Genomic DNA, 25,137 nt, shown 5'->3' with positions numbered 1-25,137 from the left:
CGTCGATATGTGACAATGGATGAAACATGGATTCATCATTTCACTCCCGAATAAAAACGATCGTCATGTGAGTGGACAGCAACTGATGAACATCGTCGTTATGGCCTCGGTATTTTGAGATGCGCGTGGTGTAATATTTATTGACTATCTTGAGAAAAAAAACCATGAATAATGAATATTATATAGCGTTGTTGGAGCGTTTGAAGGCTGAAATTGCAAAGAAACTACCACATATGGCAAAGAAAGAAATTTTGTTTCATCAAGACAACGCATCGTGTCACAAGTCAATCAAAACAATTGCAAAACTACATGATTTGAACTTTTAATTGCCTCCCACATCCACCGTATTCGCCAGATTTGGCTCCCAGCGATTACTGGCTATTCGCAGACCTGAAAAAAAAATGCTGAAATGCTGCTTTTGAAGTACCATAAAAATCATCTTCACTTTTACTGAAATACAGCACGCATTTATATCTCGTCCAAAATAATCGACACAAAACAACCGACCGAGATGTACTGTGTAAGGTAACGGAATGAGTATATTTTAGCCCGGTGTACATATTTCTGGGTGTAGTCAAAATGAAGTACATCGTGTCTCAGAATTTTAAAAAAATATTCCATTATCTAACATATTTGGTATGAATATGTACTTTATTTTGATTACAACCAAAAACACGAACACCAGGCCAAACTATATATGGCCCGAATACCTCCGTTATCCTAGTATAGTGAACCATAAGACGATCTCGAGAAATCTAAAGATCAAAAGACTATAGTGCAAAACTGGACCTTGGGAGCGAATGCTTCTCGATCTAAAGCAAGTGCATTTGCTTCAATTGAATAAAACTAATAACGTTCTATAAACTCTATTCTACTACATCTATTAGCTAAAGACAACTTTCTGCACTATGTCGAACTTGAAAATATCAAATAGAAGCGAATACATCTCGATCTAAAGCAAGTGCGTTTGCTTCAACTGAATAAAACTAATAACGTTCTATAAACTCTATTCTATTCGGAGTGCAAAACAATTGAAATTTCTAAAGACAAATATCTACATTATGTCGAACTTGAAAATATCAAGCACAACGAACCAGTATTTGGCGAAAATTGTGCCACTGAAATGCGGGTGCATGATCTACCCCTTCAGAAAAGTCACGAATTATCACGTATTATCAATGGACGGATCCAAACCAAAAGCCTTCTCTTCGTTTGTTTACTTTCTCATTCGTAACCAACGAAGAGAAACGCAACTATTGCGTCTTTCCCTTCAGCAAAAGTGAGTATCAATGCCAACGTCACTCGTTTCCCTACGACAAGACGAAACCAAAATATCGTCTGTAGGTGAACACAGTCCAATTTAAACACTGTTTCTTAAATATAATCAAAATGTGAGAAGTCAGGCTCTAAAAAGTGTCGAAAATTCAAAATTATTACACTCCAGAACCGGCACAAAACTCTTTGTACGATTTTCACTGAAAACCGAAAATGAATAAAACGGTAAACGAAAGAACAACAGATAGTTTTGAAACTACTGTTCCGCTTTTGTCATTCGCTGGGCACGGATCTGCTTATTATAATTTGCAAGCGCAGCTGAGAGTGACATTTGTTTTTCGTCATTTTCATATATTTTGAGTCAATAAAAACGACTTTTATTGGCCCCGACCTTCTTCTGAAAAATTTTCCCCGGTCTCCTGAATGCCATACGTTTATTACACATGTTTTCAAAAAAAGTTGATACCTTTTTATGTGACTTTCGGTCAGGATCCAAAGAGTCCATGTAAATAGTTTGTTACCTACGGCAATCACTTAGCGACAATACAACACTCACATCAACTCAACAATGATCTGCAATCAATGTATAATACTACTAGGTGCGTCCGTTACTTTTAAGAACGAACCTAATCGGTTGGAAAAACAACAGAGAAGAAATGGAAACAATAATTCGCAGAATAGAAATAAGAGCAGAAAAGGTTACCAACAAGATCTAGTAAAAAAAACAAAAATATAATTTCTAATACATGAAATGTAAACGCCGATCCTGCTCCGTTTAGCCATTAGACTTTATTTTTTCAACCCGAAAATCGTTTAATAACATCGTCACTAAAAGACCTGCGCAAAAAGAGCATGAAGTAAACACTCGAAAAACATCATAACCGGGTTTTGCTACGTAAATCCGTTTTTGCACTACAAAATACTTAAAGGGGTTGTCAAAAGTAGGAGGCCCTTTTACGATTCGGCATGTTTTAATTTTCGGGATTCTTATAGTTAATACAATACTGAGCGACGTATTTCATGCAACCTTGTACGTCTTATGATTGTTCGGGTCGTAAATCGGAGCAGCGGTCATACTTCGTTTGAATATTATACTATACAACCTTATCAATGACGTCACCTACTATCTGTCCGATAAGACATCATGAAACACTGTTCGCAAAACCGGTGCACTAAAACAACTTTGACAGATAATGAACTGTTGCAATCACACGAAATGGGAAAAGTGTTTACACAAGCAGGAAAGTAGCAAGTGTACAGTTTCTACGTTGGGCGGCTGTGCAAGATATGAGACGACTTTTTCAATCAGCATGTTTAGAAAGTAGTTGCGGACCGCTACAAGTCAATGGGGATTAGCTCCCAACATCGTTTACTTGGGAAACGGGTTTTGCACACACTCACACCGAGTAGTAGTTTTGCATGAGGATACTGGCACCTTAAACCAGCACGAAGACAATCCCCACCCACCGTTCGAACTTTTGGTTTGCAAATAAAGACGAATAATGTTATTCATTCAATTCATGGAATAATAATTTTTTTTCCTGGTACTTGTAGGGAATTTTGCAGATTCAAGAGGAGTTCCAGTTGAAACACATTCACGAGAGATGCAATCAAATGTCTGATAGGAGGGTGTGTATGAAAAGTTAATTACATTAGCACCTAGTAGACGAGCAGATTTTATGTCGTGACAAGCATCCATTGAGAAAAAGATTCATTGCTTGACACAAGGTTATGAAATTACGTTGTTATTAATAATAACACGATGCAAAATGCGGCTCACGCCTGTGGAAATTGAGGTTTCCTACTAACGAATGTGTACTAACATGTTCAATGTGAATCACTTTTATTTCCCTACCCCAGCCTGTGACATAAAAAAGAGGCGAACTGGCATAAAGCTATTGACGTTCTCGCCTTGATTGACTAAATGTCTCGATCGAAGCAACAATTTCCGAACTGGGCCAGGGTAGAATAGAACAAACGAACGAACGAACGATTGCGCCTCCAAGGTTAACCGACTCTTGACACTGGACTAACTTTTTTGTTTTGGTCAATTCCGTCCCCGTCGGTGTGACCCCGCCTTTGCACACACACCATGCGCACTTGTCCGGCCTGTTTGCATCGCGGTGACGCAAAGTTCTGATTGCTGTAAAACATAACAAATCTTTCCCTGTCCTGGGCACACTTTTTCGAATGCTGAGCCGTCACTAACAACTGATTGTATGGTAATTAGGGGTTTTTTCCTGTTTTTTTTTCTTTATCAAATACTCGACTAACTCAACAATCACTAATCGATCATAAACTGTTCATAAAATTACTCGATTAATCGATTAATCGAGTGTGTTATCACTCATTCCTATTTTAAGTTACCTGCGTTTATTCTTTCTTTTTTCCAAGTCGAAACTTGGTCAATAAATGTCTCTTCAAAGTAACAAAAAACGAAAAGGAAAACGTTGGGGTGTGGTATTTCACATGAAGAAAGTGTGTGCCAAATTTGAAAATAATCGGTTAAGTAGTTTCCGAATGACGATGGACGACACGGACTTTCAAAACTTGCTTTCGAGAAAAACGCGTTTATAGTAGTTTACTAGCTGAATAACCCGGCGTTGCTTGGAAATGTTCCGTGAAGGCAAAGCCGCAAAAAAATTTAGAAATGGTCCTGCCCACTGAAAATTCTTAGATCGTAGTGAAACACAACTTAGACGGCAACCCGATTGAACAATACTCCGCACATGTTCAGATTGCGCACGGCCAATGTTCCATCTCAGATCTCAAAATAATCATAATTTTCAAGATATTCTCGTAAAATCGTTTGATTCATTTTGCTAGGAACATTTAAAACGGCTCTCCTTTTATAAATACCTGTTAGGTAACCTCTGAGTCCAAAAAAGTATATGCGCTCGTAATTTACTTGAATTAACGTTCCTCGTCACATCCGATCTACATAACCTTAAGCTTCCATGATAATGAACACTTGCTACTCCCTCCTCGTTATAAAAATTTTTCTGACATCTTTATTTTCACGTAATCGCTCAAGATTTAATCAAGATTATTTTATAATGAAAAGCTGTTTATCACCATAACTTCATTCGTACTATAGAATAACGATTCTTGAGTCGACAGTTTTCTTAATTTACATTAAAAATGCAGATTCATTGCACGATTTCTTCTTCAATTCAGATATATGTTACCTACCTTAGTTAATAATATTTTTAATCCACTTCCCTCTTGTGAATATTTTTGTGACCCTCACATAGTTGTCAGGAATATGTAGTACTGGTCAAGAAGTACCATTTTTTCGTAAAATCCGATCAATTTTACTTTGTAGATTTGTCCACCCTTTTGATCACTTATGCAATGAATATCTGATCACGCCAAGAAATATAAAAAGTACCCTTATTACCACCTCTGAATTGCAAAAAGTACCTGTGTCAAGTTTGGTGATAATTTACCGAGTTGTTATGGAATTATTACGATATATACAAACAATTGGACTGAGAGCTTCTTTAATAGAGACACTTGCTATCTTATCACGCTTGTAAATCTTCTTACGATCATCTTTTAGTTCTAAAAAATATCTATGGCTGTCGAAAAATGTCGATTTCCCAAAATTTCGCCCTCTTGTTAGCAAACACTTACTACAGACCCCACACCTCCACCTCGAAATATCTCTTATAGCAACCTATGATCAACAAGAATTAATTGTGCCAAGTAAGGTAATAATCTATTGAGTTGTTTTGGAGTTATGTTCGAACATTTAATTACCTTTTTCAATGGCACTCATTATATCAACCCCCCACAAACACTCTCAAGACCATATTTGAGTTTGAACAGTATGTATGGTCTTCAAAAAGTATCGATTCTCGTCAAGTTAGAATAATAGTATTTATAAAAAAAAATTAGATAAATTTTATTATGCCCCCACCCTATTAAGGACACTTGTTATACACTCTCCCCCCTGAAAAAATATTCTAATGACCATCTCTGAATACCAAGTAGTACCTGTGCCAAGTTTGATAGCAATCCGTGCAGTAGTTCCGGAGTTATGCCGTTACAAACATTACACCCCCCTTTTCAAAAGGCACCTAACAGTTCGGCTGAAAAGTTCGTATCGTTTAATAGAAACACACATTTTTTGCCAAAATTCGTTTTCATTATTCAACATAATTGCCATCAGAGGCGATACAGCGATTATAGCGATCTTCCAACTTTTCGATACCATTTTTGTAGTACGATTTGTCCTTTGCCTCAAAATAGGCCTCAGTTTCAGCGATTACCTCTTCATTGCTCCTAAATTTTTTACCAGAGAGCATTCTCTTGAGGTCTGAGAACAGGAAAAAGTCATTGGGGGCCAAATCTGGAGAATACGGTGGATGAGGGAGCAATTCGAAGCCCAATTCGTTCAATTTCAGCATGGTTTTCATCGACTTGTGACACGGTGCATTGTCTTGATGAAACAAAACTTTTTTCTTTTTCAAATGAGGCCGTTTTTTTGAAATTTCGTCCTTCAAACGCTCTAATAACGCTATATAATAGTCACTGTTGATGGTTTTTCCCTTTTCAAGGTAGTCGATGAAAATTATACCATGCGAATCCCAAAATACAGACGCCATAACCTTACCGGCCGATTGTTGAGTCTTTCCACGCTTTGGGTTCGGTTCATCGCGTGCAGTCCACTCAGCTGACTGTCGATTGGACTCCGGAGTGAAGTGATGGAGCCATGTTTCGTCCATTGTTATATATCGACGAAAAAAATCGGTTTTATTTCGATATAACAGCTCCAAACACTGCTCAGAATCATAAATTCGTTGTTGTTTTTGATCGATCGCGAACTCACGCGGCACCCATTTTGCACAAAGATTTCTCATATCCAAATATTCGTGAATAATATGTCCAACACGTTCCTTTGATATCTTTAGGGTGTCAGCTATCTCGATCAACTTCACTTTACGGTCATTGAAAATCATTTTGTTTTTTCACGTTTTCATCGGTAACAGCCTCTTTTGGACGTCCACTGCGTTCATCGTCTTCGGTGCTCATATGACCAGTACGAAATTTTGCAAACCACTTACGAATTGTTGCTTCGCCCAGTGCAGAGTCTGGATAACACTCATCAAGCCATTTTTTGGTATCGGCGGCACTTTTTTTCATCAAAAAGTAGTGTTTCATCAACACACGAAATTCCTTTTTTTCCATTTTTTTCACAATAACAAAAGTAGCTTAACTCAAAATGCAATATCTCACAAACTAATAATCAGACAGCTGTTAAATTTATACACGTACCTTTTGAAGGTTGGTACTAACTGAAAATGGTATGGATTTAATTCTAGTGGCGCCCTCGCATAGAAACGATACGAACTTTTCAGCCGATCTGTTATTACACCCTTCCCCACTAATACCCGTATAATCATATCTAAATTGTGCAAAAAGTATCTATGGTCTAATATGATTTTTTTCACAACCCCCTCTATTAAGGACACTTGCTACGCTTCCACCCCCATAAAATACCCTTATGACCATCTCTGAAGAGCAAGAAGAATCTGTGCCAAGTTTGGTGACAATCCGTTCAGTAGTTTCGGAGTTATGCCGTTACAAACATACAAATTTACATCCTTCTTTTTATATAGAAGATCGACTATGATATCGAAGGAAACAATTGAATGTTTTGTCAAATTTTCAAGTCAATCGAAGTAGATCTCTTGGGCCTGTGCGTTGAGCTTTTGTCTCTTCGCAGTATGAGATCAGCGATGCCAGATCTGCAGATTTTTCTGTAAATCTGCAGATTTCGTATGTAGTGCTGCAGACATTTTATGTTGTGCAGACTTTCGCAGATTTTTGAAAATCGAGTTTTTCGCAGACTTTTGTCATTATTTACAGACTTTTAAATTGCCGCGAGCTTTTTTATCATACTTTAAAGAGATATTACTGCCAGCAAGATATACTTGCTGACTGCATTTTTTTCGGATTTACAGACTTTTACGACCCTGTCTGAATATTTTTGAAATTTTTACCTGGCATCTCTATATGAGAGAAGCAAAGATATGATACCATAATATTCAGAGTTTTGTTCCGATAAGCTTGAAAATTACACAGAATATTCTTGAAATGTTTCACTATAAGAAAATATTAATAATTTTTAAAAAGTGTTGACCCTACCCGCCGCTCAAGAAGAACTTGTTACAAACTCTGGAACAAAATATAAACCTAGCTTTCATTTTCATGCACTAATCGTAACATTAATCGAGAAGAATTATTCGATTATTTCGATTAACAAAAACAATCTAATCTAATTTGATTATCCGGGTTAATCATCGATTAATCGATCGATAATCGGACATCTCTAAATAGCAATTATGTGCAATTCAAACGTATTGAGGTACAAAGACACGAATTTCGTTATATTTTCTGTGTTATCACTTTACCCTTTGAACAAGTTGTACCACTGCCACGGACACCGACGACCAGTTGTTCCCTCAAATCAGAAGAGCAATGAGAAATGCATGAATTTTAATCATTTATCAATTTATTTTTATTTTTACTCCAACTAACCGAAACCTTTCTCTCTTCGATCATTTCAGGATTTCTCTTCGCAATTCTCCGGCGGAAGAAAGAGCTCGCATTGCCCAGGTAGCTACCGCACGTCATTCTAGCAGCAGCTGTGTAATCACTCTAGGCCTTTTTTTTGTAGTGGTGTACGCGTTTTCGAATTGACGCAAAGAGCAAGAAGAATAAACAAAATCGTGTGTGATAATCTGCATTTATTCGCGCATTTTCGTTGTGTCTTCAATCAGAAGCGAGAAGAATACGTGTGAGCTGTAGGATTAATTGTCGTTGCGGGGCCAGTGTTTGCGTCGATGCCACTACCACAACTTGCCGGGTTTTTTTTTATTGTTTAGTACGCATGCTGTCGAATCGGATTGCGATGTGAACTGAATTGAAGCAGAGTGGGCACCGGTCGCCAAGGTCGACACTAGTTTGCAGAAGAAGAAAAAAGTCAGTGATTATCACAATACCAGCATATTACCTTTTGCTTCGATGACGGTCAGTTGCGCTAGAGTCTCAGTGGCATGAATGTGTTTAGTGATTCCGGTTCGCACCAATAGTGAGCAAACAATACAAATCTGAGAGTGCATTGTGAAGGTTAGCCCTTTTTGAAAGGCGTTCGATGGTGATTTATTGCTGCTGTTGTTAGTGTTACTTGATCCGAGTTGTGTATATTGCGAGAGAATAACATAAAAGTTGAAGCAATGCCCGCTGCTGTCAATCAGAGAAAGAAAGGTGTTTGAGAAGCTTATTCCGGAAAGCCAGTGATTACAAGATACGTAAAGTTGGCTCTTCTTCAAGCGGGTGCCCCAGGAACAGCTGCTTAATTCAAGTGCAGTATTATAAATGGTTCTGTAGTGCAGCTTAACGAGAAGGCACAAACATGCGCCGAACGAGTCGAAATTCGTTTAATTTTGATTTCTCGCTACGGCGCCTGTTGCTACAGGGAGCACGAGCTGCACGGGGCAGTCCTCCGCTAGGACAGCGACTGTGCGATGTAGAGAAGGGCAGTGGTAGCGGTGGCAGCGGCGGAGGTCCCAGCGCTAGTGGGAGCAAATATGACAAGACCGGATCGTCTAGTGGTGGTGGTGGTGGTTACAAGGTGAGTCATACGATTTCTTTCCTGTTTGTTATGTGGTTTTAACTCGGAAGAAACACGATCTTCGAACTTGAAATGTAGCACTAGAAAATTTTGATTTCAGTTGAACTGTGACTGCAATTTTGTAGTACAAAGTTATTTTGATAGAGAAAAAAACTACTACTTTGCGATAGCAGATCACAAGAACTAGCAACGAACAAAACGGTAACTGTGCATCTTACTAGATTGCCTTGCCCCTATAATTATCTATTCTAATCACCTTAACTCTAATTGCTGGTGGTAATAAAAACAAATAGCGTTATAAATAGGTAATATGCGAATCGTGCACTTGAGCTGCGAATGAACACAGCATTCTAGAGAGAATTTTTTCTCTTAATCGAGTAATAATGATAGCTACAATTATCGTTCCGTCATTATTTTCACACTAGTGTGGATTTCGAGTGTTTGCTATTTGCAAATTTGCTGAATAGCACAAATTTTTCTCACATTAACGATGCTTACAAGGTACAGAGCTTCCCATTGGTTTGCACCCTATTCAATTAAATTCATCAAATGTCGATCATAGATTGCACGAACACTTTCGTCATGACTGTAGTTACAGTAGTTATTAATTACTGCATTTTAAGAATTGTAATCGAAATATCTATTATGAAACAATGTCGTCCCTCACAGATGTTTCGCATTCCTCGCATTTAACGTAAACTGCAAAATTGTAGTGAACTTGCATTTGAGCACGAACCGAATGCTTGTTTAGACAAGAGACATGACTACTGGTCAGATTCAATTGTTCGAGTGAAGTAAAAATGGTTCACCTACACAGAGAACCACCTTTGTGCAACGGCTTGCTCAATTTGCCACACTCACAGATCGCCTGCCACATCAAATGCTGCTTGACAAATTTGTCGATATTGTTCTTTTGGAACATTCTAGGGTGAAACATTATTCTCGGGCCTGGAGTTTAAAGTTTGTATGGGATTTAGTATGGGGAAATTGACTTATTTAAAAAAAAATCACCACAAGATCCGAACTATGGCTCATTCCTGAATATATCTAGCACCACTGCTGCTAGTGATCGTAATACGATGTGACTTTTTGCCTTTCTCATATAGAAAGGCTATGCAATCGCAGTGAAAACCGACTTTACAACCGAGATCCGGAGGGCCGAGTGTCATATACCATTCGACTCAGTTCGTCGAGATCACAAAATGTCTGTTTATGTGTGTATACATGATAAATAATGTCACTCAATTTTCTCAGAGATAGCTGAACCGATTTTCACAAACTTAGATTCATATAAAAGGTCTTAAGATCCCATACAAAGTTCCTGAGTTTCATTTGGATCCGAATTCCGGTTCCGGAATTATAGGGTGATATGTACCAAAAAAAAAGGAAAAAAAGTCACACACGTTTCTCGCAGAGATCGTTGAACTGATTTTCACAAACATAAATTTAAATGAAAGGTCTTTTGGCCTCATACAATTTTCTTGAATTTTATTTGGATCCAACTTCCGGTTCCGAAATTACAAGGAAATATGTGTAAATTTATTAAAAAATGCGCCCTCTATTTTCTCGGTTATTTCTCAACCGATTTTCACGAACTATGAAGCAAATAAAAGTTCTTATAGTTCGTTAAAAAAATCTCGAAAAGTTGATCCAAACCCGACTTCCGGTATTACAGTGCGATTAGTGAAAATTTTCAATTTCATGAGTATTTTTTCACAAGCGACAGCGAAACGATGCCCATATTTTTATAAGACTCCCAGCTAAATTCATCTAGTTGACAAATCTTGTTAGTTAGTGAATATATAAAACTATTTTGGGTCTACTAGTCTCCGGTTTCCGGCTTCCGAAAGCTTCGATAATAGTGAAGAAAAACAGAACTTACTTCCATTTCTCAGCAACGGTTAAGCCGATTTTCACGAATCATGATTCAGATTAAAACTCTCATTGTCTTTAAATATAATGTGCAATTTCATCCTGACCCGACTTCCGGTTCCGAAATTATAGGGCGATGAGTGTCAAAACATTCAAATCGTCATTCAAAATGACGATGCAAAACTAGTACGCGACGGTACGTGTGGCTTTGCTCCGTTCGCAGCGTGCTTTGTTCAATTTCGTATAGCGTGCAACCCTCACATTAAAATTTTTATTTTTCAGGTGAAAAAAATGTAAATTTCTAATTCTTTTATTTAATTTGTACCTACTTGTTAGTGTAATCAAGAGATCGTGATAGCTATGCTTTTCTATAAAGGTTCACTTATTGCCTTTATCATATAGGAAGTATATGCTATCTCTTGAAAAATTGACTAGTGAAAATTGGCCTAAGGACTAAGCAATGTATGTGTCTGTGCGTGTATGTGTGTGAGTATGTGTCAAATAATATCACTCATAAAATCAAACATCTCGTAGACCCATAGGTTGCTATTGAATTTCACACCGTCATTTAGAGCGACGATGCAAAAAAGGATAAAATTCCTCTAGATTAGGCTTAAAACTGATTCAATTCTTTTTAAGTGACAAACCGTGTTCCAAAATTTACTGTAAAGACACAAAAAAGTTATGTAAATTATTTTTGTTTGCATAAATTTACATCGTTCATATATTTTAAACTATATGACATGGAGAGTTTATGTCTTCGGCAAAGTTGTTGGATTTGAGCTTATCTAAAACATTATGGAAGACCCCGAATTTCTTAAAACGAATCTACTTACTAAGTTGCGTAACTGCTAGATATATTAAGAAATGAGTCATAGTTCGGACCTTGTGTCGGTTTTCCTTTAATAACTTTTTCTACAAATCGAAAATTGTTTTTCGATTTTTTAAGGTTTTCTTCCTCGTTAAATTAAACACTGATTTTTAGAGTTTAAAGGTTGGTCTCTAGCCGATTTTTTTATAAAAAGTCTATTTCCCCATACTAAATCCCATACAAACATTAAATTGGTTGGGTAAGAATTGATAAAATTCTGCATAAAACTAGTTTAGAGTGTATTGTTCACATGTGCAAAATTCCTTCACAATCTGTCAAGTGGTTATCGCCGTCTCAATACTCACTCGGCAGATTGAGACGAAATTTTGCATATGCATACATTACACTCTAAACAAATAAATTTTATCCAGAATTTCATATTTTTTTGTTTACGTGAAAAAGTTATAATCAAAGGCAAATGTTGCATTTATTTATTTTTGTTCGAAATAGACTCTTTAATTTATATGGCCGTAACATTTATATGGCTTTGGTTGAGTCAATTTACACTTCTTACAGAGACACAGTCGTACCTATCATTTGCTTATAAAAATTGTGAATTGTTTTGTTTTTTAGATCGATCACGGAGTGAATATGACTAATAGTGCTTAAAATAGACAATAGGTCATTAGGCAGTTTCAAGCTCTCCTATGCCTGGAATTTTGGATTAACTTGAGGCAGTTGGAATGCATATCAATATATCACATTCGTCCAGAGCTGGTGAATTCGAAAAGGAGGACTAATATTATCAGAAATAAGAGAGATCTCATGAACCGTGAAGGAACACGGCTCATAGTCTTCAGCACATTGCAATGATTATGACGGAACGGATACTGCCTACTGATCTGTGGAAGAAACGAAATATTCTAATCAAATATCCCATGATTGGTGGTATGTATGTGTGCATATATTGCAATGTGTATTAACTGAATATTTCTGTTTCCCCTATCCTTTGGCTCAGAAAGGAGAATGGAATCATGTCCTCTTTATCACCTCCGGGAGCCGCAAACAACGTGGACAACATCGTCCAAAATCTGCACACCTAGTAGTTTGATTGCATGTTAGTTACATGTATTGACATTCGTTACTTTCACTCAGTTCCTTATTAATCACTCATCAATCATATCCCACAATGGGTATGCAAAAAATACCAAAAAGAATCGGCAAATATATAAGCAATCAGAGCAGATTAGAAAAAATAGTGTTAATAGACCCATTATTTAGATATCATTTCTAGATAATTAAAGTAATAATCGTATGTACCGCTTCAGACATAAAAGACTATATAGGAAAGCAGGGACAAGACCGAAGCGGATACAATACGAAAGTCTTCGAAGTTTCATCAACGAAGACATTGAAAACATAGAAGCAGTTGGTAGGATGACAAAATACCGATACGATACAAACGCACGACCCAATGATTGACTGGTAAAGCAAATTTCCTGCCCAAATGACACATTTTTTTGTGAACTTGCAATAGAAGATTATCGTATCTTTCGTTGCAAATTGATAACCGTAAAGTAATCTGTCGCTTGTGTTACATGCTGGGGGGTTTCCTCCTTCGTTACTAGTGTTCATTTGGGCACCATAGCCTAGTTCGTCCGGTATGGAAAGCGTAGAGCCCCCACCCTCGACCAGAGTAGCCCATAAAGGGATAAAGAAACCATTCATCATCACTCAGTTATAAACATTTTCTAAAATGTAGTTGTTTTAAAAAGAATGCGAATCTATATTCTTTTATAAAAAAAAACAATGAAATATTCTGGTTTTAAATAGCCTTAACATAATACCCTTTCCATCATAGAGCTAACGTAATGTGCCTCGATAAATATACATTAAGAGATATTTTTCGACACGTACACCTACAGACATTGCTCAACCCAATGAACTGAAATGAATGATATCTGGCTCTCGGATCTCCGGTACTAATTTTTACTAGTCAATATTTTCAAGTGGTTGCATAGTATTTTTATATGGTAACCGAAAATGTGCAGAAGCTAATTTATAGCGTACCGAAAACTATATTGGTTTTCAATTTCAGGGTATTTAAATTAAATTCAAGTGGACTAAAAGAGATTTCAATCATTTTAAATGATTTTTAGAGGAACACATAGGAGTTAAAAAAATTATTTACTATCTGAAAAAGATTATAAATCTGCGTGAATCATAACAATGGTCGGTAAATTGAAAAAAATATATATATTTAAAGTGATTTCGAGTGACTAGGATTGTTTATATGAGAAAGCTCTATTCAAAGTAGCTATGATAAAGCTCTATTCAGTTCGCTTTCACATCTCATCCAAGTCAGTCGATAAAACAAATCCGCTTACGTTCGGGACGAAAGAAACCAAGTACAGTATTGTGTAGTGAACAATAGAACGACCTCGAAAATGAGTGAACCAAACGAACAAAAGCTACCGTCGGTACGAAAGAATACAATTATTGTTGACTTCAAGCATTGCAAAATTCGACCTTCGATACGAGAACTTGAAGGTTTGCTTAAGGAGCAAATGCATCTTGACATTAAACGTGTGCATTTACTTCAATGCAATAAGACAAATAATGTTGTTTACATCCAGTTTTATAAAAAATTGGATGCAATTTAATTCGCAAAAGACAATAATAAAGTGTATTATGTGTAGCACGAGAACATTAGGTACAACATTCCAGTATAAATGGAAGATAGTGCTATAGAAGTGCGTGTGCATGATCTTCCCTCAAGCGTCATCGATCCTTATATTCGTAAAACTATGTCCCAATACGGAGAGATTCTCTCTATCGAAAAAGAAAAGTGGAAGAAATTTTTCCCCGATATTCTAAATAGCGTACGTTTGTTACGCATGCGCTTGAAAAGGCCTATACCTTCTTATGTAACTTTCGGTCAGGATACAAGAATCCCGTGCAAATCACTTGTTACCTATGACAATCAGATGGCCACATGTCAATATTGCCAAAAAGCTGTTCACTACGGTAAGCCATGTGATAAACTGGACAAGGAGACAACTACACCAAAGGACAACGGTGCTTCCTTCACACCAACCCCAAGCAACCCCAGTACATCTGTGACAGCCACCAACAACAGTGAAGTATCTCCTTCAACGAAACCATCCAACGTAACCCCCATAGAACAAAGTACACCAGCTGCAGTTAACAGCTTACCGTCCAACCAACCAGCAACTGCAAACAATGAACAACAAGACGCATCTACAGCAACTAGCAACGAAATCAACAGCAATACCACGGCAATGGATGACGAGACGAATAACGAACAAACTGCCCCTCAAACCTCGCAAGTGGGAAATGGAAGCTCCTCTCCCCCTAGAAAAAGGGTGACAACGAGATCCAATGCAAAAAAAAATTTTAGCTAAAAACTCAGCTCAATCGGCCACGTGAAGCTTGTACGCAAATAGGCCTGAATAAAAATATCTTTTATAAAAAAAGCTCTATTCAAAGTGGGTGCCGTGTTTGCTCACTATTTACCAAAAACGAGAACGTGTTGATGATTCTGAGCAGTGTTTGGCCATGTTTAAACTTAACAAGCCGGAATTTTCGCGTCGATATGTGACAATGGATAAAACATGGATGCATCACTTCATGATCTTCATCTGAGTGGATAGCGACTGGTAAACCTAGTCCAAAGCGTCCGAAAGCACAACAATCGGCTGAAAAGGTTATTACCTCGGTATTTTGGAATGTGCGTGGCGTAATATTTATTGACTATCTTGAGAAAGGAAATACCTTTAACAGTGAATATTATATAGCGTTGTTGGAGCTTTGAAGGCTGAAATTGCAAAGAAACGACCGTGTCACAGGCCAATTAAAATAATGGCAAAACTACATGAATTGAATTTTGAATTGCTTCCACATCCACCGTATTCGCCAGATTGGGCTCCCAGCGACTACTGGCTGTTGGCAGACCTGAAAAAAATGCTAAGAGGCTATCGCTGAAACTGAGGTCTATTATGAGACAAAGATAAATCGTTCTGCAAAAGTGGTATTAAAATGTTAGAGCGGCCCTGGAAGATAACGTTGACGAATAAAGTTAATTTTGAACCAAAGAAATCGTATTCAGTCCATGTGTTTCTAACAGCTTCCAGCTATCAGACATTTGAAAAATAATGGATTTTTAAAACAGTTGAAAGTACAAAAAGAAAAAAAAAACAAAACTACACGAATTGAATTTTGAATTGCTTCCACATCCACCGTATTCATCAGATTTTGCTCTCATCAACTACTGGTTGTTCGCAGACCTGAAAAATTGCTAAGAGGTTATCGCTGAAACTGAGGCCTATTATGAGGCAAAAGATAAAACGTTCCACAAAAGTGGTATTGAAATGTTAGAGCGGTGCTGGAATGATTGCGTTGTTCTTGATGGAGATCACGCTGATGAATAAAATTAATTATGAACCAAAGAAATCGTGTTCTTTTTGTTAGGCCCGGAACTTTTCAGTCCATGTGTTAGAAATTCCAGCTATCAGACATTTGAGAAATAATGGATTTTTGAAACAGTTTAATGTACAAAAAGATCTCCCGAAGAATCTCAAATGATATTTAGAAATCGTACAGTTTTCAAAGAAACTGCTTTACATATGAATATTTTTAAGGTTTCATAAAATATGTTCGGAGAATTCATAAAATACCACATTAAAAAAATTGAAAATATGGAAAAGATAGAAAGTTCTTTCCGCAACATTGAGCGACGGGAGAACTTATCGGTTATTCCACATGATTTTGTTGCGATTACACAGGTTTTAACCTAAAAGTCATTCGACTAGGACCCTAGCTAAGTATGTGAAGTCTGCCCTAAAGAAAATACATATTGTTCTTTGAAATTCAAGGTTAGGTGGATACTTGTTTCATGAATGAAAATAACGGAAGTGATTTTTTCTGAGTTTCTTTCTAGAAAATATCTTGAACTGTTTTGTTCACGAATGATAATGAAATGAACTTTTTCTGATCACAGTTTTCCCAACACTGCACATAACAGAATTTATTTCAATTAGTGTCTGCCTATAAACGATCGGGAAATGTTGCCGAAGGTGAACAGTTACTTGCAAAAATTTCTCAATTGAACTTAAGTGGATTATGAAACTAATGTTAAGAGACGGTATAGTCTTAGTAGTGGTGCCATTACGAGTACTAAGTCGACCTTTAAACCTTCATTAGAGAAAACCGAGCCGAGTAGAGTCTGTACTGAAATTGAAAACTAATTTCGATGATGTTACATTACGGATAATAATTACTGAATGGGTAAAATATCCGGATCGACCTTCGGCGCCAAATGGTAAGCATCGAATTTAATTGAATCATAATTTGATCATGATTTAAAATTATCGTTTCGATTTACTGTCATTCCGACGCAGGACTTCGCTCGAGTGGCTTCATGATCTACCCATGCTTGGGAAGCGATAAACCTGAACCAATTAACCCATATTGTTATTATTAGCTCAGTTCAGAGTGTATTTTCAAACTTAATAATCTCGATCCACAGACAAACGGAACCCGAAGAAATGTTTTCTTTTGAAACCAGTCCCAGTCAATGTAAACATCCAATCTCGTTTGTTTGCTGTTTCATCCCACAAACCTCAGCTTTTCTATGTTTCGTTTGTGCACCGACTGACTGACTGACGGACGGATTGACTGACTAGAAAGCACTCGTGGCATTCATCGGTTGTGACAAATTAATGATCCAGTTCATTATATTTGCCAAGCCTGAAATCACCGTACGGAATGAGCTATTGGCACGTGGTAAAACGTTAATTTGTCTTTGCAGATGTGCAGTTAATCGTGTCGTGCTAGTTTTATGGTTGGATCGTAATGTAACCAGTATATGGAGAGGGCAAGTAGACCGTATATGCAGGTGGTTTCCGATTTTCTCTTTTTATTTTGTTGTTGTTGTTCAGAGTTTGCTATCATTGTAAATCCGTTTCCGAACGTTTTCAGAGAACCTCGTCCAATATTGCATCATCAGATCAGAGTTCAATTTTAGATTTGTTGAATAGATATGTGAAATTGTTGATTTATGATCACCATAACTTGATTTCAGAAGTCAAGTCTACAATTCTGTACAGATTTTTCAGCATACGTACTTTGTTATCTGTCAATCAAAATGTTTCACATCACGGTACTTTAAATTGATTATCTACGTTTCGCTCCACTGACCCTTATTGAACACCTTTGGCCTTTACTGGTTGTAAACACGAACCAATTATTAATGCACTATTTTTTTTTCTCTGTCTCTCTCTCTCCTTACAGCATAATTCCGATTCCACTTCGCAACATTCAGCCAACTCACCGGGCAACCTGGACCGAGGCATCTCCACCTCCAAACTTACGCCAAATAGCTATAAGTCATCGAACAGTCTGCAGAGCAAAAGTACCTCCGGATCCGCCTCCGGGGGTGGCTCCTCCGGTTCCGCTGCCAAATCCACCTCGTCTCCGGAGGAGTGCCCCCTCTGCTACGACACCGTACTGGTCGGCGAGGAGTTCTACTCGCTGCTGAACTGCCGGCACTACGCCTGCCGGGGCTGTCTGGAGAACTACTTGATGATCGAAATCTCCGAAAGCCGAACGGACATCAGCTGCCCGCAGTGTCCGGAATCGATGCACCCGACTGATATCCAAGCGCTGCTGAAGGCGTTCCCCTCTGCCATAACCAAATACGAAGACTTTATGGTGCGTCGTGTACTGCTGGCGGATCCGGACTCCCGCTGGTGTCCGGGGCCGGACTGTAGCTACGCGGTCATTGCGAACGGATGCGCATCCTGTCCGCGGATACGCTGTGAACGGCCCGGCTGTGACGTTCAGTTCTGCTACCACTGCAAGGCCGAGTGGCACCCGGATCAGACGTGCGATGCGGCCCGTGCGTCCAGGCAGAGCCCCACCAGGGCACCGTCCGGTAGTATAAGTCAATATTCACAGCACAGTAAGAGTTGTCTTTGTTTTCCGTTGTCCAGTTGTTCTTTGAGCATGTTTTCTTCTCCGGTGCATCACTTTTCCGCATTATTACTGAGGCATACACATCTTTGTTAGAAGAAAAACAAATCATATACAGTAAGGTCAGCTGTACTCAAAACTTATCCTAACAAAAAGAGGCTTTTGATTTCTGTAAATAAACTTGTTATTTATATCATTTGAAGATTGCACCGATTTTCATGGTAATTTGCTTGTAATATTATTTGGCACCACATCTAACGGTTCTGTATTTGTGGATCTGTGTAACTCATTTGTACTAAAGATGATGATATGTCTGAAGTGCTTCGAAAAGTGATAAAGTCGAATTAATTCGGATGATTCGGATCGTTGGAAATTGTTAAACTTCGTTAAAAGAAGCTAATGACATTGAAGGATTAATGGTAGGTAGTTATCTACCTGTCACGCTAGCGTAACTGTCACCAGATGAAGAAAATGACGGGACAAATTTACCTCAGAGCGTGGCTTAGTAATGCCATTCGATCTTTTTTTTTCATAAGTATTACTTGGGATGGAGCAAAACCAAACAATTCTTTTAGTTCATTTTCAATTTCTTCTGTACTTTGGTCATTTGATAGGCCTTCCAAGAGAGCCTTGAACGGTCTATTGGATTTTATGTCATATGAATAAAATATATGAAATACCGAAGAAGACGTTCGTGATTTCCATCAACCATGACTCCACATTCTTCTCTTCGTCCGATTTGAAATGAGACTTTCACTTCCACAAGGAAAGTAGAAAGCTCAGTACGGAATGCTTCGAAAGTCGGAGATCATCACCGTCACTGGAGGCATAGATTTAAACTTTTTCTCAGAACGACAAGCGTCCATTTTGGGAATTTCTGTGTGCTACATTCAGATTCAGGAAGCATATCGTAAATATTGTTAGACGGCATAGGATTCGTTCATCCGGGGAGTTCGTCCGTTGTCTTTTATTTTGATGTGCAGAATCTGTAAGATCGTCAATGTTGTTAGAAAAATTTTGAAATAACGGGAAGGGAATTGCTCCGTATCAGTTTAAAGGGTGATTTTTTAAGAGGTAAAAAAGCACAAAAAATGAGAAAATTGATGAAGTCTTTTTTTAAATCGATAAAACGATCAATATAATTTAATGTTTGATTATGATTCCATGCAAATGTTAGCCGCTTTAGATGGCTCATGCGCAAGGTCCAATTTTGGCACACTCTTTTCAACATATTGGCCAGAATAATGCCACCGACCTATAATCCACACCAAACAATTACTTTTTTGGGATGCATTGGTAGCTCTTGCAATGCTTCTGGTTGGTCTTCACTCCAGATGCGGCCATTTTGCTTGTTGGCAAAAAATAAGCTTCATCACTGGACACAATTCCCATTCATCATTAAAGTATAGACCAAACGACGATTTATAAAATTATAAACCAAACTGAACAAGTTTAATAATGACACAAGCCACGATTCACGCGTGATATGTCAAAAACAGCCAAAAAGATACCGGAAAAAAAGTACGGGTGTGTAATGTCAGAGACATAACTGGATGTCGTGAATACGAATAAAACTGACGCGATTTCTTTACACTTTCGAATTCCAATTGATAGCTGATCGATTGTGTGAATTGTGAAACCATTGACGTCGATTATTTGCATTTCGGATTTGCATATTTCATTGAAAGATTCTATCAAGATGCTGTACAGGATTCATTTCTACCTTTCAGAAGGACCAAATTGTGCAATTCTCTACGATATTTAGCGCGAAAAGTGCATGACGCAAATCAAATCATTTTGGATTTTCACTAAACTTATGATTTTTACCGTCGATTTGCGAAGAAGTAATCCTAATAGTTCTTTAGATAACATTTAGAGCCATTAGAACAACGACCGATTTTATATAATGTTGTCTACTTTTCGTTTTCTTTCTCTCCAATGCAAACGACCAGAAGCTCTGTTGCATGATGCAATCGCTCTTGTTTGAGTTGAAACTAGCTTTGCGTACAAACCGCAAGACATCCGCTCGCAGTACCACGGTTCCCCTTTTATAACGTTCAGTTGAAGATATCTGCCTGACTACCTCAAAATCGTCGTCCTTGCGCGAAAAACCCAAGCGAAATTAAAAAGTTTTCCGCGTTGTTTTCAAATTTTGAGTTTGTGGTTATCTTGCACTATTCAAAATATTGTCTTAAATTCCTGATCATATTTTTGATGAAATAGTGAAAGAACTATGTTGCTGGCGGTAATACAAGTCGAGATATTCACGATTAAGTTCTGCCCATTCTTCCATATGGCTAATTTTGAAAAGGCGCTTCATAGTAAAGTAAGTCGTATTCACGACAAAGATCACCCTTTATTTCAAGCTTAGGATTGTTGTTTTTCGGTTGGACATACATTAACAAGGCTAAATATTTCTGAAATTGAAATAATACCAGATCTTCATGTTTCATGCAATTTTAAGACATTCGGCATAAAAAAAATTCATTTTTTTAGTATTTTATCAAGATTGAATATTTTTAAGCTCTGATTTTAGATCAATTTAGCTCTGATTTGAGATAGATACTTTTTTTGGGGTGTTTAAACTTTTGAACAACAGGTGAAATAACACCACATGCCCAATACCAAATTTCTAGTGTTTGAAAAACAACTGATCGTGTCAGACGAATTCTAGTTTTCACTAAGCTATGGAGAAAAGACGCATCAGCGCGTTTATGCATAAAAGCAACAGTGAAATTGAATGATTTGCGGTACGGATTGGTCCACGATCCCCCGTATTCTCCAGACCTGTCCCCCAGCGACTATTATCTATTTCCAAATCCCTGAAAAGGTTCCTCCAGGTAAAGAAATTCTCGTCGAATACTGAGGTCATTGCAGAAACGAAAGCCGCTTATTTCCTCGTTTCTTTATACACTGAAGTTTTTTTTATGCGAATTTACGTACCGCATAAAAAAACCGCAAAACTCTGAAAATTCGCATAAAAAAACGCATAACTCTGAAACTTCGCATAAAAAAAACCGCATAACTCTGAAACTTCGCATAAAAAACCGCAGAAGGGAAACCGCATAACTCTGGAACTTCGCATTAAAAAAACCGCATAACTCTGAACATTCGCATAGAAAAAGTCGCGTAAAAAACCGCATGAAAAAAGAGCGCAATAAAAAAAGACCTCCATTCGTATTTTCTCCCCAGTAACTTCCATGAGATTTACGTGAAAATCCTGGCAAGTGAAAATAAATGTTAGTGTACCATTTTTTTGGCAAATACGTACAATATACATACAAACGCATTGATGACGCATTCATTATATTCGTGTTAAGCACCCTCAAACTTACTGTTAGTGAGATCCGTTTGCAAAATGTGGTCCACACTCACTTATGGTTTTGCCGACGACTATCATATATTGATGACCGGTATAAGCATTAACACTCTCTTTGATTTAATGCAACAAGCCCTGCGATCTGTTGAACAATGGTTATGTCAGGTTGGATTATCTGTAAATCCGGGCAAAACATCAATGGTGCTTTTCACTCCTCGTAGGATAATTACAGGAGCTCGTCCGTTGCAGTTCTTTGGTTCAGAGGTCACTGTGGTCGATCAAGTTAAATACGTCGGGGTTATTCTTGACTCAAAACTGAATTGGTCTGCTCACATTGACTTCAGGATTAAAAGAGCTTGCATGGCTTTCGGCCAATGCAGACGAGCTTTTGGAAAATCATGGGGACTCAAACCCAGATATATTCATTGGATCTACACAACTATTATTAGACCAATTTTAGCATATGGATGTCTGGTATGGTGGCAGAAAGGAGAAGTCGCGACAGTTCAGTCAAAGCTAAATCATCTCCAAAGGATCGTCCTAATGGCGATGACAGGAGCATTCACGACAACTCCTACTGCTGCTCTAGAGGCGCTACTGTGCATTAAACCACTACATGTGTTCCTAAAACAAGAAGCATTATCTTGTGCATACCGTCTTAAGGTTACAGGGCTTTGGAACAGTAACCCATTAGATTATGCTATCAGCCACACTCGCTTGTGGTCTCAAATGGTTACGTGGGATGAGTATTTACTCGCTCCTAGTGACCTAACACTCACATGCAGTTTTCCTTTCAAAACATTCAATGTGAGCTATCCTCCTCGTGAGGAATGGTTGTCTGGTTGTCTGGAGCGACAACTTGATGAACACATAGTTTGTTATACGGACGGTTCTCTGTTGAATGGTCGTGCTGGTGCTGGTGTCTACTGTCGTGAAATGAGACTGGAGCAGTCTCATTCACTTGGTAGATACTGTACTGTGTTCCAAGCAGAAATCTACGCGATTCTGTGTGGAGTACAATCGGCACTTCAGCAGAGGATCTGTGGTAAACGTATTTATTTTTGTTCCGACAGTCAGTCATCCTTAAAAGCACTCAGTTTGAATGACTCACGGTCGAATCTAGTGATCGCATGTCGAACTCAAATTGAAGACCTCAGCATTTCAAATGCTGTTTACTTCTTATGGGTACCCGGCCATTCTGGTATTACTGGAAATGAATGGGCTGATGAGTTGGCTAGAGCTGGTGCAACGAATGATTTCGTTGGTCCTGAACCAGCTTTACCACTTTCAACTAGTTGGATGAAGCACAAGATTCGTTCTTGGGCTGCATCCAAACATGCCAGCTACTGGCGCAGCTTGCAAACTTGCGCTCAGACAAAAGCATTTCTACCAGATTTAAATCTGAAAATGTCAAAGTGTCTACTGCATTTCTCCAAGCATCATTGCAGTATTCTGGTCAGAGCTCTGACTGGACATTGCAAACTCAATTATCACATGGATACTATTCAACGTGTTGAGTATTATTCGTGTGATTTGTGTGAATGCGATTACGGTACTTCATATCATCTGATATGTAACTGTCCCGCATTGACGCAACTACGTATCCGGGTTTTTGGTTCTCCATACATGGTTGAGTCTGTGTATGCGGAGCTAAAATTGAAGGATATTCTCTCGTTTCTCACCCAATGTGGTAAGGAGCTATAGTCAGAAGGGTTCATCGTTCTTCCTGGAGTGAATGAATCCCTTCTGTATTCACCTTAAATAGGGTTTAGCAGATTGATTGGCATCCTTTAGGGGGTACCGAATTTACTTCTGCTCGTACATACTGCGAATCGTTCTGCATTCTTCCGGGAGTGCAGAATGGTGTCGCTTTTGTAAGATCTCTAAATCCTCTCGAGGGTTGGAGGTTTTATTAATAGCAGACTGTTCGGGGCCTCGTAGAGGTTCAGAATTTACTTCTGCTTCCACTAAATGTGATCCTCAGCAGATTGTTCAGCATCCCTTAGGGGTGCAGAATTTACTTCTGCTTTTATGTGTTTTTGTGTCGTCAATTTTTCCCATCCTCCTAGTCCAACCCTTACCACTTCCTTTCAATCCTTCCCTCTTATATATCGGGAAAATGATGCTAAAAACAAATTGATGGCAAGGCACAAATCTCCAAATATCAAGGGGAACGTGCCATTTGAGCCAATTTGTTCTGATTCCTGATTCCAGGAAAATTGAGTAGTGAAAATCATAAGGCAAATTTTATGATGCATCGGAAATCACCAAAATCACCATTTCATAAAATTAATATGAAATACATACCTCTGCATTATACATATAATGCATAATGCATCTATCACTATTATAGTTTTCATAATAAGTTAATGTTTGTCATAGACATTTCGCACAATGTTCCTAAAAATTTCGTATGAATTTCATAAGGCGTTTTATTGGAATTCCAATTTTCGTGACTTCATAAGGCGGTCTTATGATTCGCATACGATATTCTTGTGGCTGAAAACCGTACGAAATCATTATGAAGTTCCATATATTTTTTGCCTGAGTGCAGGTGAAACAATTGGCAGCTAAAAAATGTGCGACATCACTGTCAAAATATACTTTGGGTTATATACCTCTTAATTTTCACAACTTCCGTCAGCCTTTTTTTTTGGTACAAACAACCACCGAGAGGTAATATAGAATATTGATTTCGACAATTTACCATTTTGCCCCAGTCTCCCCTAATATAGCCCGAAATCCGGAATTGAAATTGCAATAATACGCAAAGTACTGCTGTGGGCAATAAATAGTAAGACTGTTCATAATTTCAAAATTCGTCTCCCTCAAAGTAATGCCCCTCCAGCCAATACACTTGTGCCAACGTTTTTTTTTTTTCAATCCTCGAAACAGTTGTTAAAGTCAATAACCTTCAATGCGCCTAGCGATTCACGTTTGATGTCTTCAATTGTCTCAAAACGGTTTCCCCGGAGCGGTCGTTTGAGTTTACTGAATAGCCAGAAGTCCCACGGAGCTAAATCAGGTGAATACGGTGGTTGCGGAACGATATTGGTTAATTTTGATGAAAAAATCATAAATAATCAATGCAGTATGCGACTTTCCATTATCGTGGTGTAAAAACCAAGAGTTGTCGGCCCATAATTCCGGCCTGTTTTCACAAATATAGTCGCGCAAATGACGCATAAAACTAAAAAAAAATCTATTTCTTGTTGACAGTTTGAC

General features: G+C 38.1%; 1 protein-coding gene across 5 annotated transcripts in view; it reads left to right on the top strand.

Annotated features, from left to right (window-relative positions):
- LOC131434774 (E3 ubiquitin-protein ligase RNF19B-like) overlaps positions 1-25,137 on the top strand; it is a 120,074-nt gene that overhangs the window by 45,752 nt on the left and 49,185 nt on the right. For 4 of the 5 annotated variants that reach the window (XM_058601907.1, XM_058601897.1, XM_058601917.1 and 1 more), the window contains exons 2-3: positions 7,851-8,917; positions 17,913-18,582. In XM_058601907.1, the coding sequence (XP_058457890.1) occupies positions 8,699-8,917; positions 17,913-18,582 (889 nt within the window). In that variant the 5' untranslated portion in view covers positions 7,851-8,698. The remainder of the gene's footprint in view (positions 1-7,850; positions 8,918-17,912; positions 18,583-25,137) is intronic. The other variant, XM_058601925.1, reaches the window with a different exon arrangement.

Source organism: Malaya genurostris, chromosome 1 (assembly GCF_030247185.1).
Source record: "Malaya genurostris strain Urasoe2022 chromosome 1, Malgen_1.1, whole genome shotgun sequence".
NCBI lineage: Eukaryota > Metazoa > Arthropoda > Insecta > Diptera > Culicidae > Malaya > Malaya genurostris.
Note: the sequence above shows the minus strand (reverse complement) of the source record. Positions and strands in the feature narration are given on the sequence as shown.